The sequence below is a fragment of the Sorex araneus genome, chromosome 5 (assembly GCF_027595985.1).
Source record: "Sorex araneus isolate mSorAra2 chromosome 5, mSorAra2.pri, whole genome shotgun sequence".
NCBI classification, from domain to species: domain Eukaryota; kingdom Metazoa; phylum Chordata; class Mammalia; order Eulipotyphla; family Soricidae; genus Sorex; species Sorex araneus.
Genome location: NC_073306.1, coordinates 106,606,027 through 106,627,314, shown reverse-complemented (window position 1 = coordinate 106,627,314; position 21,288 = coordinate 106,606,027). Strand labels below are relative to the sequence as shown.

General features: G+C 35.4%; 1 protein-coding gene across 1 annotated transcript in view; it reads left to right on the top strand.

Annotated features, from left to right (window-relative positions):
• CTNNA3 (catenin alpha 3) overlaps nucleotides 1–21,288 on the top strand; it is a 1,605,010-nt gene that overhangs the window by 1,427,703 nt on the left and 156,019 nt on the right. The window contains exon 13 of the mRNA XM_004617094.3: nucleotides 20,319–20,411. Within this exon, the coding sequence (XP_004617151.1) occupies nucleotides 20,319–20,411 (93 nt within the window). The remainder of the gene's footprint in view (nucleotides 1–20,318; nucleotides 20,412–21,288) is intronic.

Below are 21,288 nucleotides of genomic sequence, written 5' to 3'. Positions count from 1 at the left end.
AAAACAATGACTTATTTTCAGAGACTACATACTATTACTGGCTTTTGTGTCATGGAAGAGAGTTATAGAAAATAGAGGTTTGTGTGTATGGGGCGGGGTGGGATCCATGATTTTTTGTGTTGTTTATTGGTTTCATTTTCTTTGGGCTCTCTAGAGCAGTCAAGAGATCTGGAGGCTACATAGTGATTCCAGGCCAATTGGGCCAGCATTTAAGTGCTAGGGCCAGATGATACAATGCTGCTTAGGCCTTGTGGTGCTAGGGATACTGGGCTACCCTACCCATGTGAAGGGCCTCCAGAGACATGCATGCCATGCTCACTGGCATTCAGGGTGAAATTAAAAGCCTAAAAAGAACAGAATGGTCATTACTTAATGATCCAGGGATCATCAAGAAGACTATACATGCAAAAATAGGTACCACATAATATCACGAAAATCCCATTAATCACCGAATTCTTGGGCAGGCTCAGTAATGTCTCATTTCGTTCTTTCCCTGAGATCTTAGAAGTCTATCTGGACTCAGCCCTCCCAACGATGTCCTACTGGAGACTCTTTCAGGGTCAGGGGAATGAGATCCAGCTTGTTACTGGATTTCACATATGAATACACCATGGGAAACTTCCAAGGCTGTCCCATGTGGGCAAGAAGCTCTCAGAAGATTGCCAGTTTCTCCCAGAGGGAGAAGCAGGCTACATGATAGCGTACGGCCGCTTTGCTGAGAGCTTGCTTTTAAGTCTCTCTCTGGATGTTGGCCGTTGATGGGATTATACATACCTGGGTTCCTCTGCCGGTACCTTCATGCATGAGGCCTGTTCGAATGTGTGGAGAGGTGACTTGAGCATGGGTATAGCTAGGTTCCAGTGGTCCTCGGCTGCTGGGAGCTCTGCTCGGGGTGGGGAGGGAAGCTGTAGCCCATCCCCTCTGAGGGGCCCTGGGGAAGACAGCCAGGAGTGCGGGAAAGAGACTCACATAATATAGGACTAACAAAATCTATAAAAGCAAATTTGGAAAAGCTATTGAAAGCAACATAGTAGTACTGGTGGAGATTTTTGTTGCCCTCAATACTGGATAGATCAATTAGAAAAAAAATTCAACAAGAAAACACTGACTTTAGTGTTTGCAAGAAATGCAAGGTGGTTCTAGTGCATATGTACAGTAGTACTCTTTACTGGAAGTGTCAAACTCACATTCCTCTCCACTGTGAATGGGATGTCTCCAATATGGTCCATAGACTGGCATACAGAACATGTCTTCATAAAATCAAGAAAATGGAAATCATATCAAATATCTTCTCAGATCATGATGCTTTGAAAATGGAAAGAAAAATCACAAAGAGTCTGAGAAACTTTAATAATTTAAATTGAATACTTTGAAACGCCTGAACAATCAATGGATCAAAGAAGAAATCAAACTTTTATTTTTTTTTGAAACAAGAGAATGAAGGCATGAATTACCAGGATGTGGATGTAGTAAAACATTTATTTTTCTCATTCTTGGATCTTACCCAGAGGTTCTCAGTTTGTTTCTGGTAGTGCTGGTGAACCGGTGATGAAACTCAAGTTGGCTGCTTTCGAGGGGAGCATCTTACTCCCTTATCTAAGGCTTTGGCAAACTCAGTTCTGTAGACTGTTTTCATTGTTTGTGGGTAGTCATCATGTTAGTCAGTTTGGTGCTGGAAACCTTATATTAATAGTATTGTAAATCTTGATGCCAAAATGATTTTTTTAAAAGAACAGAAAAACATCTCATTTTATATATGAATGTTCAGTTTCAATCTGGTAATATCCAAGATGACTTCTTGTTAATTCCAGAAAGAAGTAAGAAAAAGGAGAAAAGACAAAGCAATAATACAATTAAATTAGGTGAAATATAGTCATTTCTCTCTGACTAATTACAATGAACATTTGTGATGGCTGTATTATTGTAGTTATTTTAAAATTAATTCAGCATGTGGTCATGTTAGTCACATGAAAAAGGAAATACAGATAAAATCTTTAATTCTACACATATCACCAGATGTTTGATAATACCTTACTGAAAAAACATGAACCGACTTCTGATTAAATATGGAGGATTAAACCTACATGAAAGCATATGATAGCAAATCTCTGGTCTTGAGTCATGAGCATGAATAGATACTAGTCTCAGATTGCATTATATAGTAGACAGTGGGAATGCGCAACCATCTAGACTCCATACCATGTGCACACACACACATACACACACATACGTGCAAGCATGCCTGTGCATGCACACACAACTGCTTTACCGTGTTATACTCTACTATGAATATTTTCCATTTTACTCAATATATTGTTAATATTCACATTTACAGTTTTAAGAATGAAATTTTGCTAGTGTTTTTAAATGAAAGATTTTTAATTAAGAAAGTTATTAATTATTAAGAAATAATAATTTTTAATAGTGCTGGTTTTGTTGTTTGATACTTGTAGTGTTACTACACCATGCCCATCAATAGAATTGTGAATTTAGGATGCCTGGTATGAATAGGGGTGGCTATGTTTTTGGAGTAATTGTGGGGAGTTCTTTAACTCTGGTGGTGGGCATGGTATCATTACAAGAAATGTCAAAAGTGTAAAGTTCAGTTATACATTTAATGAATATAGTTAAGTGACAGAAAGATTACACTATTGTTCTATCTTATATTTATACAGAAAAGCCTGAGGTTAATATCATATTTTTCTAAAGTTAATGTTTCTTAATCTCTGAGCACCTCTGGAAAGATAACTCAAGTATCTGCAAACTGAAATTCATATTTAATAGCATTAAAATATGTGGTCCCTTTCTGCAAATTTAAGTTTAACTTATTAAATGGCAAGGCAAGTCTAGCTATTGATTGATTAAAACTGAATTTTTCAGTATGACTACTTTTATACACTTATTTAACATAATTTTTCATTGTACAATTCCAGTTATAATCATAGTCTTGGGCCATGCAAACAATTGATTTTTATGAAATGTGTTCATTGGATGAGTAAATTCATAATATTAGCAACATAAGTTGATATACATTTGATATTTAAAAACCATATGTATTAAAATATAGTTTGATAGATTTGATATATTTTTATCACCATTTGTGTGTTTTTATGTGTTTGTATGTGTGCGTGTTTATGTACATATGTGTATGAATATGGCAAAACCTGGCAAGCTCCTGTGGCGTATTTGATATGCCAAATGCAGTAGCAATAATGAGTCTCATTCCACTGATCTTGAAAGAGCCTCCAATACAGCACCATTTGGAAGGACGAGTTGGGACAGGCTGCTAAAATATCAGGGCTGGGATGAATGGAGATGTTACTAGGGCCCGCTCAAGCAAATCGATGAACAATGGGATGACAGTGACAGTGATTTATCACCACCACAGTAATTATCATACATAATAAGAACAAAACCTTACTTAAATTCCTTTTTAAGAGAATTATTTCTTTCTCTAGGTCACAAATCACAATGAATCAGATTTCTGTTACTTTGAATTGATCTGAGACTTTCAGAATGTAATATAGAGATAACCATATTATTTATACTTTTATTTTACTCAGCAAAATTATTTTGAGATTCATTGTTGCTTTTGTCAATAACAAATTCATATTTATTATATTATATGATTTTATATGTGGAAAAACATGTTAATAAGTTAGCTAGACCAATATCAAAATATATATCCTATATATATAAAAAGCAAACACTTGGTCCTGGATTATAGAAACAAAACTGTTAAGAAAAAAATATGGGAGTTAAGATTTGGGCAACATAGAGATGGACTGGTGATAACATCTGAGCGTTAATCAAGGGTTTTGAACATTTTTCTGATACAGATGAGGTAATATGTATACCAAACCACAGGAGTCAGCACTATTGTAAGCATATGACCAAAATTGTAATTAATACATTTTAAAAGATGAATTTACTAAGAAGATAAGGCAGGGACAGATACAGATTTTTTTTTTGGCTTTTTGGGTCATACCCGGTGATGCACAGGGGTCACTCCTGGCTTTGCACTCTGGAATTACTCCTGGCAGTACTCAGGGGACCATATGGGATCCTGGGAATCAAATCCGGGTCATGCACGTTCAAGGTAAATGCCCTGCCCACTGTACTATCACTCCAGCCCCCCAGATACAGATTCTTGAATCACTGGTGGAGAGATCCAAACACTGGTGTTGTGTTTGGAACCAGAACACTGAAATACATTATTTTTATAGTTGATTAAATCCTCTATCAAATGTATATACAATTTGTTATATCATTACCTTTTGATGAACATCTGGATTTTTCCTACTATCTAGTTATTATAAATAAAGTTGTTATGATTATTCATGTACATGTGAGAATATTTTTTCCAGGTGATTCCTAGGGTGGAGTGACTAGATTATATTATAAGTCTAAGTTTGGAGTGTTAAGGAATATATGAAAATTTTAAAACTCTAATTTCCCCACTAGGTTTGCTTCATCACTGTTTCTAATTTATTGACAAGACTATGGAGAAGCAGCTCAAAACATTTTCCATGAGCAAGTTTTACAGTTACTATGTCTGACTACATCTTCAATAATGATGTATTCACTTGCTTCTAAATATGAACCTTTTAGTTTGGAGACTTAAAATTCCCTCTATGTGGAGAGAATAATTCTTAGAGTTGTCTAAGTATTGGTTTTGTTGTATTTTTGTACCATTCTAATTTGTATATAAGCTGCCAACTTAGGCTACTTTAGTCTACTAGTGCAGAGAATTCATCTGTACCATAAAGCAAGCTTCAATCTAGTAACCCTAAATACTATATCCAAAAATGTAATATAGATCTAAATTACTGTCTTACTGAACAACAATGCCTCAGTAATGAAGAAACTCTTTCATGCTTTTTCATTGTTTAGTTAAATAAGAGTGTCAAAATTGGACATCTTCTGCTTAGCCATACATAATATTCATGGCTTGAGCACAGCAGGTGATTTTTACTTTATTACTATGCCTGGGATTACTTTGCAAATCTAGATGGATGAATTTGGTTAGGACTGTTGATATTGTGCTGTACCACCTGACAGTTTCTGAAAATAAAATATTTTCTAAGTTAATAAAATACATATTCCCACTGGGAAGTGAAACCAAAACTTTCTCTAAAGTTCTTCAGACAACAACAGTTTTGTGAAACCAGGTTTTAGGAGCTGAAATGTGATGCGTGAAATAATGAAGATACTGCTTTTACGGATCCATAGAGCTAAATGGGAGCTGTGTAACACAGCTACAAAAAAACTTGTCTCTCTTTGGTATCAAGTCTTTAGTGTTTGCTCTGATAATGAAGACATACACTGCAATTTCCCTCTTGCCTATTGAAGCTTTTGTCTATGTCCACATCAGCTTCAAATATCATGTCACTTTGATAAACCTATTGCAGAGTAACAAGGAACATCTGCTATCTTGTGGGGAAATTTGCAAAATTGCTTTTTTTTTTTTTAATAGTTGACATGTCCTCGAATAGCACATTCAATCTTAAAATTTTTTCAACACACATTGCTTGATTTTAATCATAAAATTAATGGTATTTATTGCAAGAAACTAGAAATAACTAAATTATAAGGAAGAAAAGCTACATGTACTGATCCACAACTCTTATTTTCCCTGGTCTATATGCAATGTGTTTTATATAAGAATGCATCCTTATTTGTTTATGCAGTTTACAGTATACTGAATATAGTTCCTTGTAGTATATTTGTAGAATAACTGTATTTTTTAAAAGAAATACTAGCAATTTTTATTTAGATAGCCTCTCTGTAACTGCTAAATCTAATAAATTCAATGTGTAAAAAGTTTGATGTTAAGTATGTTTAATCTTTATGTTATATTTCACCAGAATTCTTGCATTACAGTGAGAACTCTGGAAAGTTATTCATGTAAGGTTAGGTTTTCATGTTCCTAATTGATAGTTTATAAACTCAACATTATATTTAAATGCTTTTAATAGCTATGCTTTTTAATATAGCTTAATCCATATTAAAATGAAACAATAAAATGATTCATGGACAACTTTTTGGTAAATATATTGCATACTTAGATTCATCATATAGACTAAAATTGCATTCATCACTAGCCTGGTGTAATCTGAGAAAGAAGAGAATTTCTTTCATTTGAGTTTTCAAAGACATTGTATAGTCAAGGCAGATGGCAGGGGAAAACACTCAAAGAAAAGCATCTATTTGATTGTGAAAACAATTTACTAAGATCTAGAAATTACATTTGCTAGGAGGAGCAGGAGATTAGAAATTAATTTGGTGGTATGTTGATATAAAGCCCCTAAATACCTGCCCTATCTTTCACTGTGGGCAGTTTATCCCTGCTATTTAAAGCTCACTTTCTCTCCTTGTAAGTTTTAACAGCTCAGTTCACACATTTACCGTACATTTGTGAGTACCAAGTTACATTGCTCATAAAATGAACACTGACCATATTGTCATCTAACCCTTTATTAACAGCGTCATATTTCATAGCTCTGTTTAACTATATAGCTGTTTCCTTAGCTAAGGCCTTAAAATGATAAAATTGCCTTTTCAATTTTATCATTAAAACTGAATGAGAAAAGGAATGTGAAGTCACTCAGAAGTACTAAAGAATTATATAAAGACCTCAATGAAAGATGATTATTTCACCTTAATTTTCAAAGTGAAGAACATTAAACGTCCTGATTTGAGTTTAGATATTGCTAATATTTGAACCTTCCAAAAGTATGCTTTCATCCAAACCTCATTCTTCATGGTTTAATTAGTCTTTAATATCTTTAGTCAAACTTCAAGCTGGAATGCTAATGATGGTTATAATAAATTAAGCATGAATTCCTGGAAATCAGAGAAAGATCACCAACTCATTTGGTGGTTGAATAAGTACAATGATATTGATGGTACTACTTTCATTTATGATTCTTTTTTGTGTGCTTCCCTAAGTTATAGTCTCGTTTCTGCCTTAGTACTAGAGGAATAACTACCTGCCAGCTTCCTCATAGAAAGAAAGATTGAAGCTAAAATACTATTTATCGTGTATGATCCTATTGTTGTTTGAGTCCTCAGAAATGTTTTATATAAACGGAGTGATTACAATGAACACTTCCTAGGTAATCATCATAATCTAGTCTCAACTACTTGGCAGTAAATGATTTGATATCTGATGGCTGCTGAGCTGAGTAGGTTTGTGAGAAGCACATTACTAGAGAGATTTCATAGAAAATACGTGAACAGCTAATGCTTGGGGTTGTGACTCCTCTACAGGCTCAAAACATCTGCCCAGTTTCTCCTATTTGGCAAGTTCAGTCACAGCATTTTATACATTAGATTTTTTTTTCTTACTTTGTAGTATTTTACAAAGAAGGTGATTCCACCTCCTAGGGACACTAAAACAATCTAGTGGGATGGTGGTAGTTTCAGATATATTGAGGGCACTTTCTGTCCTTTTACCGAAGAAGGCAAATGCCCAGGTTGGGATCAGGAGGTACACATGAGAGGTTGGTTTAATATTCATAAAATAGAATATTAGATTTTTTTCTATCTTCATTAGATGTTTCACTTTATTAGATGTTTCTTCTATCTTCATGGGAGTGAGAACATGTAACTCGGGGGTGTAACTATATTTTTAACTCATAGCATGAATTTAACAAATTAAATTTCAATTTACTGAACTTCACAGATTTACTAGACTTTCTCTGGCATTGATTGCTCCTAGATATAAGAAAACATTTCACCTAGATTAATGTTATACTTTAAAACATTAATGCATAAAATCTCAAAACTAGAAGAACTTGCATAAATTAAGTTTTACTTCCCATTCCCATTTTTAAAATGAATAAATAAAAGCAAAGAAAATCTATGCTTAACAATAGGCAAATAATTGGGCATAATATTAGAATGAAAATCCAGCTATCCTACCATCAAGTTCGTTAATCTACCACCACAATATAATCCTGTTGTTTTTTTGACAGCATAGAAGGTATATAGTTCTGTGTTATCTTTGGGCACTTAATACTCATTCTATGATCCTGTTTGATATTTTCTTAGAAATATCAGACAATTGTTGGTGGGAAACATACACTGGTGGAGGGATGAGTGATAGAACATTGTATGACTAAAATCCAATCATGAAAACTTTATAATGGTGTCTCTCATAGTTGTTCAAAAAAGAATTTTTTTAAAAGCATAAGACAGAAAAATTAAGGTATGTTATTAATTTCTGCATCACACATAATAACTCTAAATAATATTTTCTAATTCCACAAGTACTTTTGGCCTTAATATCTCAGAGAGGACAAGGATTATATTTTCTTTAAGTTTGTAGAATTTATTGTAATAGCTTATGTGTATCCCTATTAAAAAATCATCAAATATTGTGATGGTTTTCTAACCTATTTATTACTGACCAAGTGAATTTAGACTTTATATCTTTTGGTAATAATTTGTTATGAGCAAAATATTAAAAAAGATATGTCAAAAAATAAAAGCAGGTTATTAAATACTGGTATTAAGATAGCAACCAAGCTTATGATTTTATTTTCATTAATTTATTGATACTTTCTTACAGTTATCTACTTATAACTAAAATGAATGAATAGTGCCCTCTTCTGTCTTGTAACCATAATGGTATATGAGGTATACATATAATTTTAGTACAAAAATTCAGATGTACAAGAATAAAACACTTTTATATTTATAGTTACTAGGTCAACTAGGTTTTTATTTAAAATTTAATTTATAAAACATAAATTTATATAAATATAATTAATTAAAATATAAATATATAAAATGTATATAGATTGAAATTTAAATATATGGATTTTTATGTCCATTATACCTAACCTCTTTTGTTAAATTAAATAAACAATATTTGAATATCAGTTATTGTCAAGCAGTGATTTTCCCTTCATTAGCACCAGGAGACATTTGGAAATGTTTAAAGCCATAATATGCCTTTGTGTGTATATATTTCCAGTTCTGTTGACATGTATTATTACTATTTATTTAACATGTTTACAGTACCATTAACATTTTGATTTTGATGTATACATTTACCAAACCTCATTACTGCCAAGACCCACACATATACTTTCCCCTTTGTAACTTTCAGAAGATATTTTTTAATTGTTAAAACTTGAGAGATCCCTTCTATTTATAATGGATAGAGACTAGGGATGGTACTAAATATTCCAAAATATATGTGATAGTGTCTTATTCTCAGAATTTTTCAGAGCAAGATATCAATAGCACCAATGTTAAGATTCACTTTTATAGACTCATAGACTGCCCTGCAGGATGTTAAAGAGATCAACCAATCACAATTTTCTGATACTGGTTAACAGTGTGAGAGAGATTTTCTTAGCCAGTGAGTCTTCTTAGGCTTGCTTCTTGCTTTTTTTATGCTGTTTATGTCACATAACATAATGGTTGTCTAGGGCAAGGATATGATGTTTAATCTGAAATCTTTTTATTAACCATGTTTTTAATCTGAAATCTTTTTATTAATATTTTTATCAAGGAATAGTGTAGAATTACTACAGCTAATGGTGTGTATATACATAGACAATTTTATGGTCTTCCAAATCTGAATCTTTTGAGCTTAAGAAAATATTACCCTATACAAACTGTATTATTTGTAGGGACCAGAGTGATAGTACCAGTGGTAGGGTGCTTGCCTTGCACACAGCCAACCCAGATTCAATTCCCTGGTACCATATAATGACCTGAACCCATATGGTCATTTCTGAACCCAGAAATGACCCCTGAGCACAGAGCCAGGAGATAGCCATGAGAACCATCAGGTATGGCAACAAAACCTAGATACAAACACACACACATATGTATGTGTATAACTATTAAATCAACACCTACTGAAGGTTAAAAACAAAGCTTTAAGCACTTTCCCATAGATTAAGAATGTTTTCTTAATCTTTTGTGGCATCGATATCAAAGTTTATTTGTCGTTAAATCATCTATTCTCTTATACACTTAAGAATTTATTTTCAAGTGCGTGCTGTGTTACTTAGATGAGTGTTAAGAGCATTAAACAAGACAGGCAACATCACTGCTCTATGGAAGTTATTTTTTATAGGACAAACCCCCCAAATAGAAAAAGTATGATTTCAAATTGTGAACATGACAAATATTTTAAAAAGCATACAGGATAATATAATAAATTAATAAAGTGGATTATAAAGAGAGTCTCTTGCCCGCACGCCTGGCTGTCTTCCCCGGGGGCCCCTTGAAGGGGATGGGCTACAGCTTCCCTCCCCACCTGAGCAGAGCTCCCGGTGGCCAAGGACCACCGGAACCTAGCTACAGCCATGCTCAAGGCCCCTCTCCACACATTCAGACAGGCCTCACTCACGCATGAAGGTACCAGCAGAGGAACCCAGGTGTGTGTAATTCCATCAAAGGTCAGCACCCAGAGACTTAAAAGCAAGCTCCTAGAAGCTTGTAGCCTACTTCTCCTTCTGGGAGAAACTGGCAAGCTTCTGAGAGTTTCTTGCCCAAGTGGGACAGCCTTGCAAGCTTTTTATGGTGTATTCACCATAAAAATGCTAAATGCTAAATCCAGTAACAAGCTGGATCTCATTCCCCTGACCCTGAAAGAGCCTCCAGTGTGACATCATTGAGAGGGCCAAGCGGAGAGACTTCTAAGATCTCAGGGAAAGGACAAATGGAGAGGTTACTGCGCCCGCTCGAGAAATTGACGATTGATGAGGATTTCGTGATTTCATGAATAAAGTGGATAGGGTTTGACTTTAGATAGACTGTCTAGGGAAGACTTGATAAGATGTAGCTTAGGCCCATTGAGCCCTATGGTGAAAAGGACTGTATCAGGTAAAAGTTGCAAGAGCACGTACCAGGCAAGAGCAAAGCAGGATAGTCAAAGAGTTTGATGTAGAATGAGCTAAGGAGATAGACTAGCCGTAGGAGTATATAAGGAACACACTTATGTGTAGTTTATCAACAGGGGCATGCTTACTTTTGAACAATTTATTGTTTGTTTTTTGATATACCTATTTTTGTTTTCAAGGGGTATTTTAATTCTAGGATCTCTAGCAATTTAAAATCATCTTCTTCTGAGCTAATCATCTATTAGCTCAGTTAGTATGATAAAAGCGTCCTGCTTTAGGAGATGCAGCATCTGAGTGACACTGAGCATCTATGAGTGTCACACTAGTGCCATTGCTATGGTGGTTATTTGATTTTAGTAACCAGTGAGAGATAATCATAGAATTATGATTTATGATTAAGCCATGTGTATCATTTAGGATCTAATTTGAATTTTCCAAATAAAATGTTGAAAATCATGAGTAACATTTCCTAAACTATGTTTCCTTTTCTCCTTTGAAAAGTTTCTGCATATTTTTCAATTGAAATATTATTGTATTATAACATTTGTTATAGGTATATATCTTTTATTGGTTGTGTCTTACTATTTTTATTGAGATGCTGGAATTTACAATACAGTTACTCATACTTTATTGTGATGAATTATTTTTTTAATTCAATTACCATGAGATAACAGAGTTACAAAGTTGTTTATGGTTGGGTTTCAGCCATACAATTTTCTGTCACTGGTTACTTCACCAGTGTACATTTCCCACAACCAATGTCCCAATGTCCCCAGTTTCCCTCCCCCATCCTACCTCTAAACAGAGAGTTCTCTCTCTGTCTCTGTCTCTCTTTTGGGATTATGAATTACAACAAAGGTACCGAAAGGTTATCATGATGTGTGCATCATTTGAACAGCAAACCCATCACCAGAGTCTTCACTTCCCTCCACCATGTTCCCAAGAGGCACTCTCAAGCCTCTCCCCACCACAACGCCCATCTAAGTTCAGTTCTAAAATTTCCAGTTTAAGGTGTGTAGCTTTAAAATAAAATTATATATGAGACTTTCTTCCTTCCTTCCTTCCTTCCTTCCTTCCTTCCTTCCTTCCTTCCTTCCTTCCTTCCTTCCTTCCTTCCTTCCTTCCTTCCTTCCTTCCTTCCTTTTTATTTTCTGTTATCATTCTTCCTTAATTTTCTTATTTGTTTAGTACAGATTTCTTCTTTTATATTAAAATAGTAAACATTTTTTAATCTTTCAATTCATAAAAGTAATAATGCTACCTGCCTAACTTCCAAGGAAGGATGAAACAATGTGCTAAAATGCTTAGAAATCACTTAAGTGTGTTTACATGAACAATTTATTTTTTTTTTTTTTTTTTTTTTTTTTTTTTTTTTTTTTTTTTTGCTTTTTGGGTCACACCCGGCGATGCACAGGGGTCACTCCTGGCTCATGCACTCAGGAATCACCCCTGGCGGTGCTCAGGGGACCATATGGGATGCTGGGATTCGAACCCGGGTCGGCCGCATGCAAGGCAAACGCCCTACCCGCTGTGCTATCACTCCAGCCCCGAACAATTTATTTTAATTCTGAACACTAAAGTTTAATGTAGCATAACATTGTATTATAGTCCTAGTTTCTATATGAAAATTCTATATTGAATACTTTCAAGTTTTATATTGGTGTCTATTCTCCTTTGCATAAGGTTGAATATTATAAAAATAATTATAATAATTATAGATGCTAGAATTTCAGTATTTTTTAGACTTTGGACAATGTTTCATTTTAACAATTTATTTGATCATTATAATTATTTTAAGTATTAATAATCTTCATGCCATTTTACAAGTAAGAAAAATAAGTTTCAGGTCTGGAGTAATAGTATAGCTGTAGGGCATTTGCTTTGCATGTGACCTATCTGGGTTCAATTCCGGGCTCCCATATGGCCCCCAGAGCACCGCCAGGAATAATTCATGAGTGCAGATTCAGGAGTAACCCCTGAGCATTGCCAATTGTGACCCAAAAAGAAAAAAAAAAGTTTCTTTCAATACATTTTGGGATACTCAAGGGAGGTTCATAATAAGCAGGAGTTAAAAGAGAAAAATGTGACATAGTATTCTTGAATTATGACATCAGAATTAAGTTGATAATGACTGATTTTATTGTAATTCTAGAAATTCAAATATTATATTCTAAGTCTTTTTGGAGACAGCCCAAATTAGAGAAATAGTTATTTTGTTTATTGCTGAGAATCTTTAGTAAATCTTTTTACTTTGGTTCATTTAAAACATATTAATTTCATACATAATTAAAATTATATTAAATATATATTTTATAATTTAGAATAAAATATGCATTTTATAATTATATTAAACCTTATTTAGCATACAGACACTATATATCAAAATTATGTGAATGCACTAGAGGCAGATAGTAAGTATCCTATCAATCAAGTCTAACAAACTTGAGTTAAAGTGTAATTACCCATATTGTCATAAAATATAAAGGAATTTGATGGGATTGAATAGTAAAGAAAAGCAAGAACAACAGCTGGAAACAAGCACTCAGCTGTTAATGGACTAGGTTATTAGCACATTCTAGAAAAAAAGTCTCACAAGAAACTGTATTTTTTAAAAAAATTATTTTATTTTGTTTTTGAGTCATATTTAGTGTTTTGTAGAGCTTCCTCCTGGCTCTGCACTCAGAAATCATTCCAGGTAGACTTCAGCATACGGTGCTGGAGATTGAATTTGAGTTGGGTATATTCAAGACAAATGCCTTATTCACTGGCCCCTGAAGCCAAGTATTACCTATAATTTTGTTCTGAGAATACCAAAAAAAAATTAAAACATTGCAGAAATTTCCATCATAAGCATTTCAAGGGCCAGTACTGTAACTAGGCCTGCACTACTCAATATTACAGGTCTTTATTTTTTATTACTTGACACTGTCTTTTAGTCTCCCTACCCACAGAATTAAAATTGATCAGAAACACATTAACACATTTTTTTCTGATGTTAATCTTATGTTCTTATCTTTGATTTTTTTTTTCTTTTCTATTACCAGTGATTGAACACAGGTTCTCACATAGGCAGGGCTGGTGCTCCATCAGTAAGCTATATTTTTGGACATGGGTGAATCTTTCAAAGTTTCAAGATGTGTTCAAGTTATTTTTAAGTGTATTTTACAGTATAAACATCTGTTGCAAAACACGGAAAACAAGGGATTTTGATAATGGATTTTATTTGGATGCTACATGGCCAGTGAAATATCAAGAAAATAAATTGCAGTCTATTCTGTCTCTTCTCTTTAAAAATATATTCTCTTCTTCTTATTATTTGTCTTTATTCATGAAGAAGCTATCATATCACCTCAAAAATGATTAGAGTATACTATTATTTTTTAAATTTCTTCTGAATGTAAACTATTACAATGTGTCGTTAACTTTTTGATTTTTCTATGGCATCCAACTTCTTGCAATATTGAGTGCAAAATACTGCCAGCAAGTGTTCAGAAAACTCCCCCTCCCTCGTTGATTTTGTTCAGGAAAAGAGGAGGTGAGATGTGGTAGCTTTGAAACAAATCTATCAGCTCTCTATTAAAGAAAAACTATACAAAACAAAACAAACTCCCCACAGGAGTGTGTAGGTATAAGAGATAAACGTACTTCTCAGGAAAAGAAGAGGTGAAATGTGGTAACTGTGAAAGAAAACTTTTAGCTCTCTGTTAAAGAAAAACTATATAAAATCAAAACAAACTCCCCGCAGGAATGTGTAGGCATAAGTGATAAGCTTACTTCTCCCTGCAGTGTCACCAACAAAAATAATACTTGACTTTTGACTTGTTCTTAGTTTCTGTTGCTACTTTATTTTTGTGTCAACCAAAGTATTGTAATCAATGATGAAGTTTTGAATTAGCACTGTAGCACTGTAGCACTGTAACACTGGCCTCCCATTGTTCATCTATTTGCTCAAGCAGGCACCAGAAACGTCTCCATTGTGAGACTTGTTATTACTGTTTTTGGAATATAGAATACATCACGTGTAGCGTGCCAGGCTCTGCAGTGCGGGTGGGATACTCTCGGTAGCTTGCCGGGCTCTCCGAAATGGACAGAGGTATCGAACCTGGGTTGGCCATGGGCAAGGCAAACGCCCTACTCACTGTGCTATTGCTCCAGTCCATGAATTAGCACATGAGAAAATATTTCCCAAGTAACGCACAACTTATACATAAGAAACATCGCAGTAGGGAACAGCAAATGAATTCCTATTTCAAAAACATGAGAAAGAAGGGAATTTGATTAATGGAACTTTTCAGAGCTGGCTGTATATCAAGGAAGTAAATTATTATAAGGATCCTATTTCAAGAATTTAGTTAGAAGAGTACACAAAAAGTACAATGAAATATGTGATTGTGTCAGAGTTGCATAGTGGTGAACTCATGCTTTTTATTCCTAATAAGAGAAAGTTGTCCTGGCAATCATAACTGCTCACAGTTTCAGCAAAGAACTTTACTGAGCTCAACTTGTGTATAACTCAGCAAAATGGAGGCCTTCATTGGAGGATATTAATGTCCAAAAAGAATCAGTTGAAGTAAATGGGAAGGAATGGGTTATACTTAGTGTAAAGATGAAGTCATGAAATTTGCTTATAAGTGGATGTCTATGGAGAGTATCACGCTAAGTGAAATGAGCTAGAAAGAGAGGGACAAATAGAACGACTGCACTCATTTGTGGAATATAACATCGTAACATGAGACTAACACCCAAGAACAAGAGCCAGGAAGATTACTCCATGATTGGATGTCTGCCTTATGAGCTGGGGGAGAAGGCAGTTAGGAGAGAGAAGGATCACTAAGTCAATGATGGTCAGAGGGATCACTTGGGATGGGAGATGTGTGCTGAAAGTAGATAAAGGACCAAACATGATGGCTTCTCATCTGTAATCTGTATTGCAAACCAAAATACCCATAAGTAGAGAGTAAAAGGGCCATTGTCTGCCTTAGAGGCAGTGGGAGGAGTGGAAGGCAGGGGTAATGGGGGAGGGATACTGGAAACATTGGTGATGGAAAAATGTGCACAGGGAGAGGGATGGATGTTCCATCATTTTATGACTAAAATTCAAACATTAAAGTTTTGTAACTATAGCTCATGGTGATTCAATAAAAACAAAAATGCTCTTAAAAAATCTTTGAGATAAAAAAGAATCTGAGACATTAGTAGTTCTGAAGTTTGATGTTCAAGTTGAACTAAGTTACCAGTTTACATCGACTGAACTTTCTCAGTAGAAGGAAGGCTTTTGATAGTGCAGAAATAAACAGCAAAATCTTAGACAAACTTGCTCTGACTTGAGTTAGGTATTCAGTTAGGTATATAGAGATATAATTTTTTTCTGTTGGTCGTTTATCATAAAAAACTTAAGTTCACATAGTTTTGACCAGGATTTTGTAGCATAGGTATCAATGCTACAAAATCAATGTTCAGAGCAACAGCACAACAAGTAGGGTGTTTGCCTTGCACGCAGCTGACCTGGGTTCGATTCCATTGCCCCTCTCGGAGAGCCCGGCAAGCTACAGAGAGTATCCCACTTGCACGGCAGAGCCTAGCAAGCTACCTGTGGCATATTCAATATGCCAAAAACAGTAACACCAAGTATCACAATGGAGGTGTTACTGGTGCCTGCTCAAGCAAATCGATGAACAACGGGATGACAGTGACAGTGACAGTGACAGATATCAATGCTTAGAGTTAAATTTCTGGATTAAGACATGCATTAAATTAATTATTGTCAAGATATTTTTAAATTGTAATTATGACTGGCAAATTTATATTCATTAAGGATCTGAATCAGTTCACCCCTGATTAGGAAACTTGGTGTTGCCTCTCTCTCAGAACTATACCATATGTATGTAGGTATAGATATAGATGTGTTTTGGGGTCACACTCAAAAGTGCTCAATACTTACTCCTGGCTCTGCACACAGTGATTACTCCTGGTGGACCTGGGGTAAAATATATAGTGCTGAAGACTGAACTAAGGCTGCTGAGTGCAAAGCAAGCTCCCTACTCACAGTTCTATCTCTCCATCCCTAGGATGACCTTATTTATGCCAGATTTAATGCTGTCGTCTGAATAGCATAGCTCACAAAAATCCAGAACTCTTGGATTAAAACTATCTTGAGCCTCATCATCACTTATGTCTGGCATTACAGGAGGGTACCACCAGATCTGGAATGGCTCAAATCTTAAAATCATTGTCCCGTGGTGCTGTATTGTTGTGTACCTGAAACATTATTATTATCTGAAATAGTATTGTAAGTCATATTCCTAAAATAAATAACCTTGTTCCAGTGAGTTTAAGGTAATAAAAATCACAAAGTAAGGAAAATGTAGAACAATTTTGTTTGAAATATAAAAAAAGTGAAACTGTAAAGGTGATGTGTGACAATTATTCATTATTGTTAAACATTGTTTTTGGTTATCATTAGCAATCTCTTCATGTACTGAAAAACTTGTTTCTGGATTTTTGTGACATGATGGTTTTGGTGATGTCCTGGGTGTTACAGAGTAAACAGTCCCACTATTTATAAATCAGTAGCAAGTATATAATAAAATAATAGAGAATGAAGAAATACTTTGAGAAGAAATTGAGCCAAAGGTGGACACGCCCATGAAAGAGAAGAGATGCTTTGCTGCAGCCTTAAAATGGAATATTATTTAATTTACAGAGGCAAAGGGAAAAGAATCATTTTAGGATGGTTTTCATAGGGTAGAGGTCCTTGGGGCTACTCCAGGCAGTGCTCGAAGGGCCTCACGGTGCCAGGAATGAAGTCAGGGACCCATACCTAGCAGGCCGGTGCACCAACTCTTGAACTATCTACTCTGTTAAGGCCTTTGGCACGTAAGCTGTTTGTGAAATAGTTTTGTCAGGCAGGGCAGTGACAAGATGCCTGATGAGAGCCATATGCCACATAGAAAAATGTCTTTCTCTCTTGGGCCTGGCTCTTTGCACCTTGGCAATGTCGACACACAGAAAATTCCTGGAATTATTAAAGCAACTTGGGAAAACTCAATCACTACCTGTGAGCTGTGAGAATAGGCCATTAGGGAGCCTTGACATCCATCCCCCAGGTCTTCCATAAACTGAGAATATTGTATAACATTGGTTAGTTCTTGCTCCTCCTGCAGGGGCCTAAGGTTTATTGAGTTACTCCCACCATAGTGCACCTGAGGCACACCCAATTCCATCAGGCTCTTCTAATCCTACATTGCTTTTTCTCTTTCCTTGATGTCCTTTGCATGGTTTAGCAATGTCCCTTTTTATATAGATACAGAAATCTATGATTTTGTAATATGGGAGTTGACTCTGGATAATATTTACTCCTGGGCATCCATTATATTTACTTTACTTAGGCCTCAATTGCCGTTAGTTCCTAGCACCGCCAAAAGGAGGGTTTGGACAAGGGACCCAGGGCAAAAATGTAAGCTACTCTACTCTGGCATTTGAAAGGGATAGCACTATAAGAAGTCTAGTAAGTTAAGAGCACAGTTATGGAGCACACTCTGTCATGACAAAAAGGAAGTAACTGAATAAGGACCCTGCTGGGGTTAGAAAGACTAACCTGGCATGAGGAGAATAGACAGGGAACCTTAGTGAGATATCCCCAGGAGGAGTCACCCTCTGAGTTTAATACATCTCTTATACTGTGTTCATACAAAGTGGCTATAAATATTATTAAGAAGTAAATTAATTAGCTAAGAAAAAAAAATAAAAGCAACACACCATTACATGGAGAATCGTGCCCTTGAGCGGATCTCCTAGTAATTTAGAGTGCTGGATCCCCAGATGAGATTTCCTTCCTGCGTTAATCAAGAAGAACTTCCACTGAAAGAGTGGCTTTGTATCTGTTTATTGTTATGATAATGTTCAACCTCCCCAATGTGCACCCCCACATTTCATGACTTCTTTACAACTATCTGTAAGAGAGAAAGAAGAAATAAACAGTCACTGAATATCAACCAGACTGGGCCCCTGTTCCTCTGTCCCTTGTTCCTTTGTTGCTGTCTGCAGCTAGGGAAAGGGTTCTCTTCCACTAAACACACAAGTCATGCACCCACAGTTCGAACTCACATGAGGCTATATAGGAAAAGATGAGGTAATAGAGGAATTTAAATCAGGAAATATTTCAGTATGAGTCAAGAGAAAAGAAACAATGGATTTTCTCTCGTAAAACTTAACTCATCTTAATTATTTAAAACTAGGCAAAATTCTGCTCACTGAATTACTGAAATTACTGAAATGTAATTTTTAAAATTGTCATCTACAATATAACAGAAAACTACCATACAGAAAATTTATCAACGTGTCTTCTTGGGAAGCGGAAAATTGCTGCAAAAATTTTCAAGATTTAAAAGAATAAAAAGAAAGATGTGTTTAAGTTGAAATATAAATGGGAAACAGAGAATGGGAGTAATAGCTAGTTAGAAAGGACACATGTCTTTATATTAAATTCTAATTTAAGATCTTAAAGAACTTCACTCTCAATCATATCCATGACATTTTGATATCATATTTTACCTAGAATTATCAGTAACCATCAGTAATGAGATGCTGCTCATGGAGAAAAAACTTCATTATGATCATTTTGGATTTTGGTCATTAACAATATATTTCTATGGTTCATATGTCATAAAATTTACCGTTTTAAAATATGAAATGGTGAATTTTAATGTATCCACAGGATTATAAGAATTAACCCCAAGTACTGAGCATTGTTAGTGCCTCAAAGAAAAACCTCATCCTCTCTAGCAATACTGCCCCCTCTCCCACAAGATCGTGCACCCCTTCTTTCAGACTCTTTCATCAACTTGTCTCTATTGATTTTCCCCCTTCATATAAATGGAATCAGATAAACTGTGATATTTTGTGATTGACTCTTCTGACTTTGTATTTTCAGGGTTCACCCATGCTGCAACTTATATAAGTATTTGTTTGCTTTTTTTCTTTTTTTTTTGCTTTATGGGTCAGACCTGGCGATGCACAGGGGTTACTCCTGGATCTTCACTCAGGAATTACTCCTGGTGGTGCTCAGGGGACCATATGGGATGCTGGGATTCGAACCCGGGTCGGCCGCGTGCAAGGCAAACGCCCTACCCACTGTGCTATCACTCCAGCCCCTTGTTTGCTTTTCTTAGAGTGAAATAATATCTTTACTAAATAATATTCTATTGTATGAATTTACTACAGGTTTCCCATTAATTGATAAATATATGAGTCCTTTTGACTTTGGGATATTTCTTTACAGGTTTTGTGTGGACATTTTTTTTTTTCTTTTCTCTTGGAGAATAACAAACTATGCAACTGCTAGGCTATATTTGTCTCTAGGTTTTCTTTCAGGGGTACTACAGGATTATGTTCCAAAGTGTGTGCACCACTTTTCCTTCCCACTAACAGGATTTCTCCTCCTCCTTATAGACCCCAGAGGAACTGGAGGAGGTTTCCGACCTGGAAGAGGAGCATGAGGTCCGCAGTCATACCAGCATTCAAACTGAAGGGAAAACTGACCGGGTATGTCAGCTCTCTGGGGCACGGCTGTGAGCTAAGCTTGCATTTTTCTGTCAATCCAGACCTCAGAGTTGAGACTTCTGGATCTGATGCTAGTTTTGCAAAGTGCAGGGAGAAATATCTGTCAGTGCATGGGCAGCAGTGGAGCAGAGGGCTGGGGGCGATTGTTTTGTCTTGAGAATTCAGAGAGGACTCATTGGATCAGGTGGTAAATCACTCCTTCCCACACTTAATTTTTATAGCAGTCATGAAAGTTAAATGTTTACATGTGTAGTTAGTGAGAAAAGTTAAGTGAATAGATTGTAAGTATACTCTTACATTGTAGAAGTGGTGGGCATTTTTAAAGTGCTAGTCCACTTATTTTTTTCCTGCTTTACTTTTTCTACTCCTCCCTACAACCCACATTTACATACACATGTTCAGAATGCAAGATAAAGATGATGATATCCAAATTACTCTTATGTTGCTCTTCACCTCACTTATACCTAGTGCATGAGAAATTGTGAAAGTTGGTTTCTTATCCACGATAGCTTACTATTAAGAAAATACAGAATATAGGTGTGAAAGACAGACAAGATAGAATATAGGTTAAAACTGCTGAAAATGTGTCAATATAAATACAATTCTTTTCTCTGTCATTTGGGAAACTCACTTATATTTTCTCTACTTAAATCACTGATTTGTAAAGTAAGGATACCAGTGGTTCTCTTGTATATCAGTGTTATGGAGGTAGTAACTTCTACACCACATATGTTGGAATGATTTATGTAACCTCTGGTGCAGTTGGGAAGGGGGGCTTTCTCTATATTGATTTTACTTAAAGAATGTAGAAAAACTGAGCATTATTTTCCCTGAAAATAAAAAAGTTTGTGAATGAACA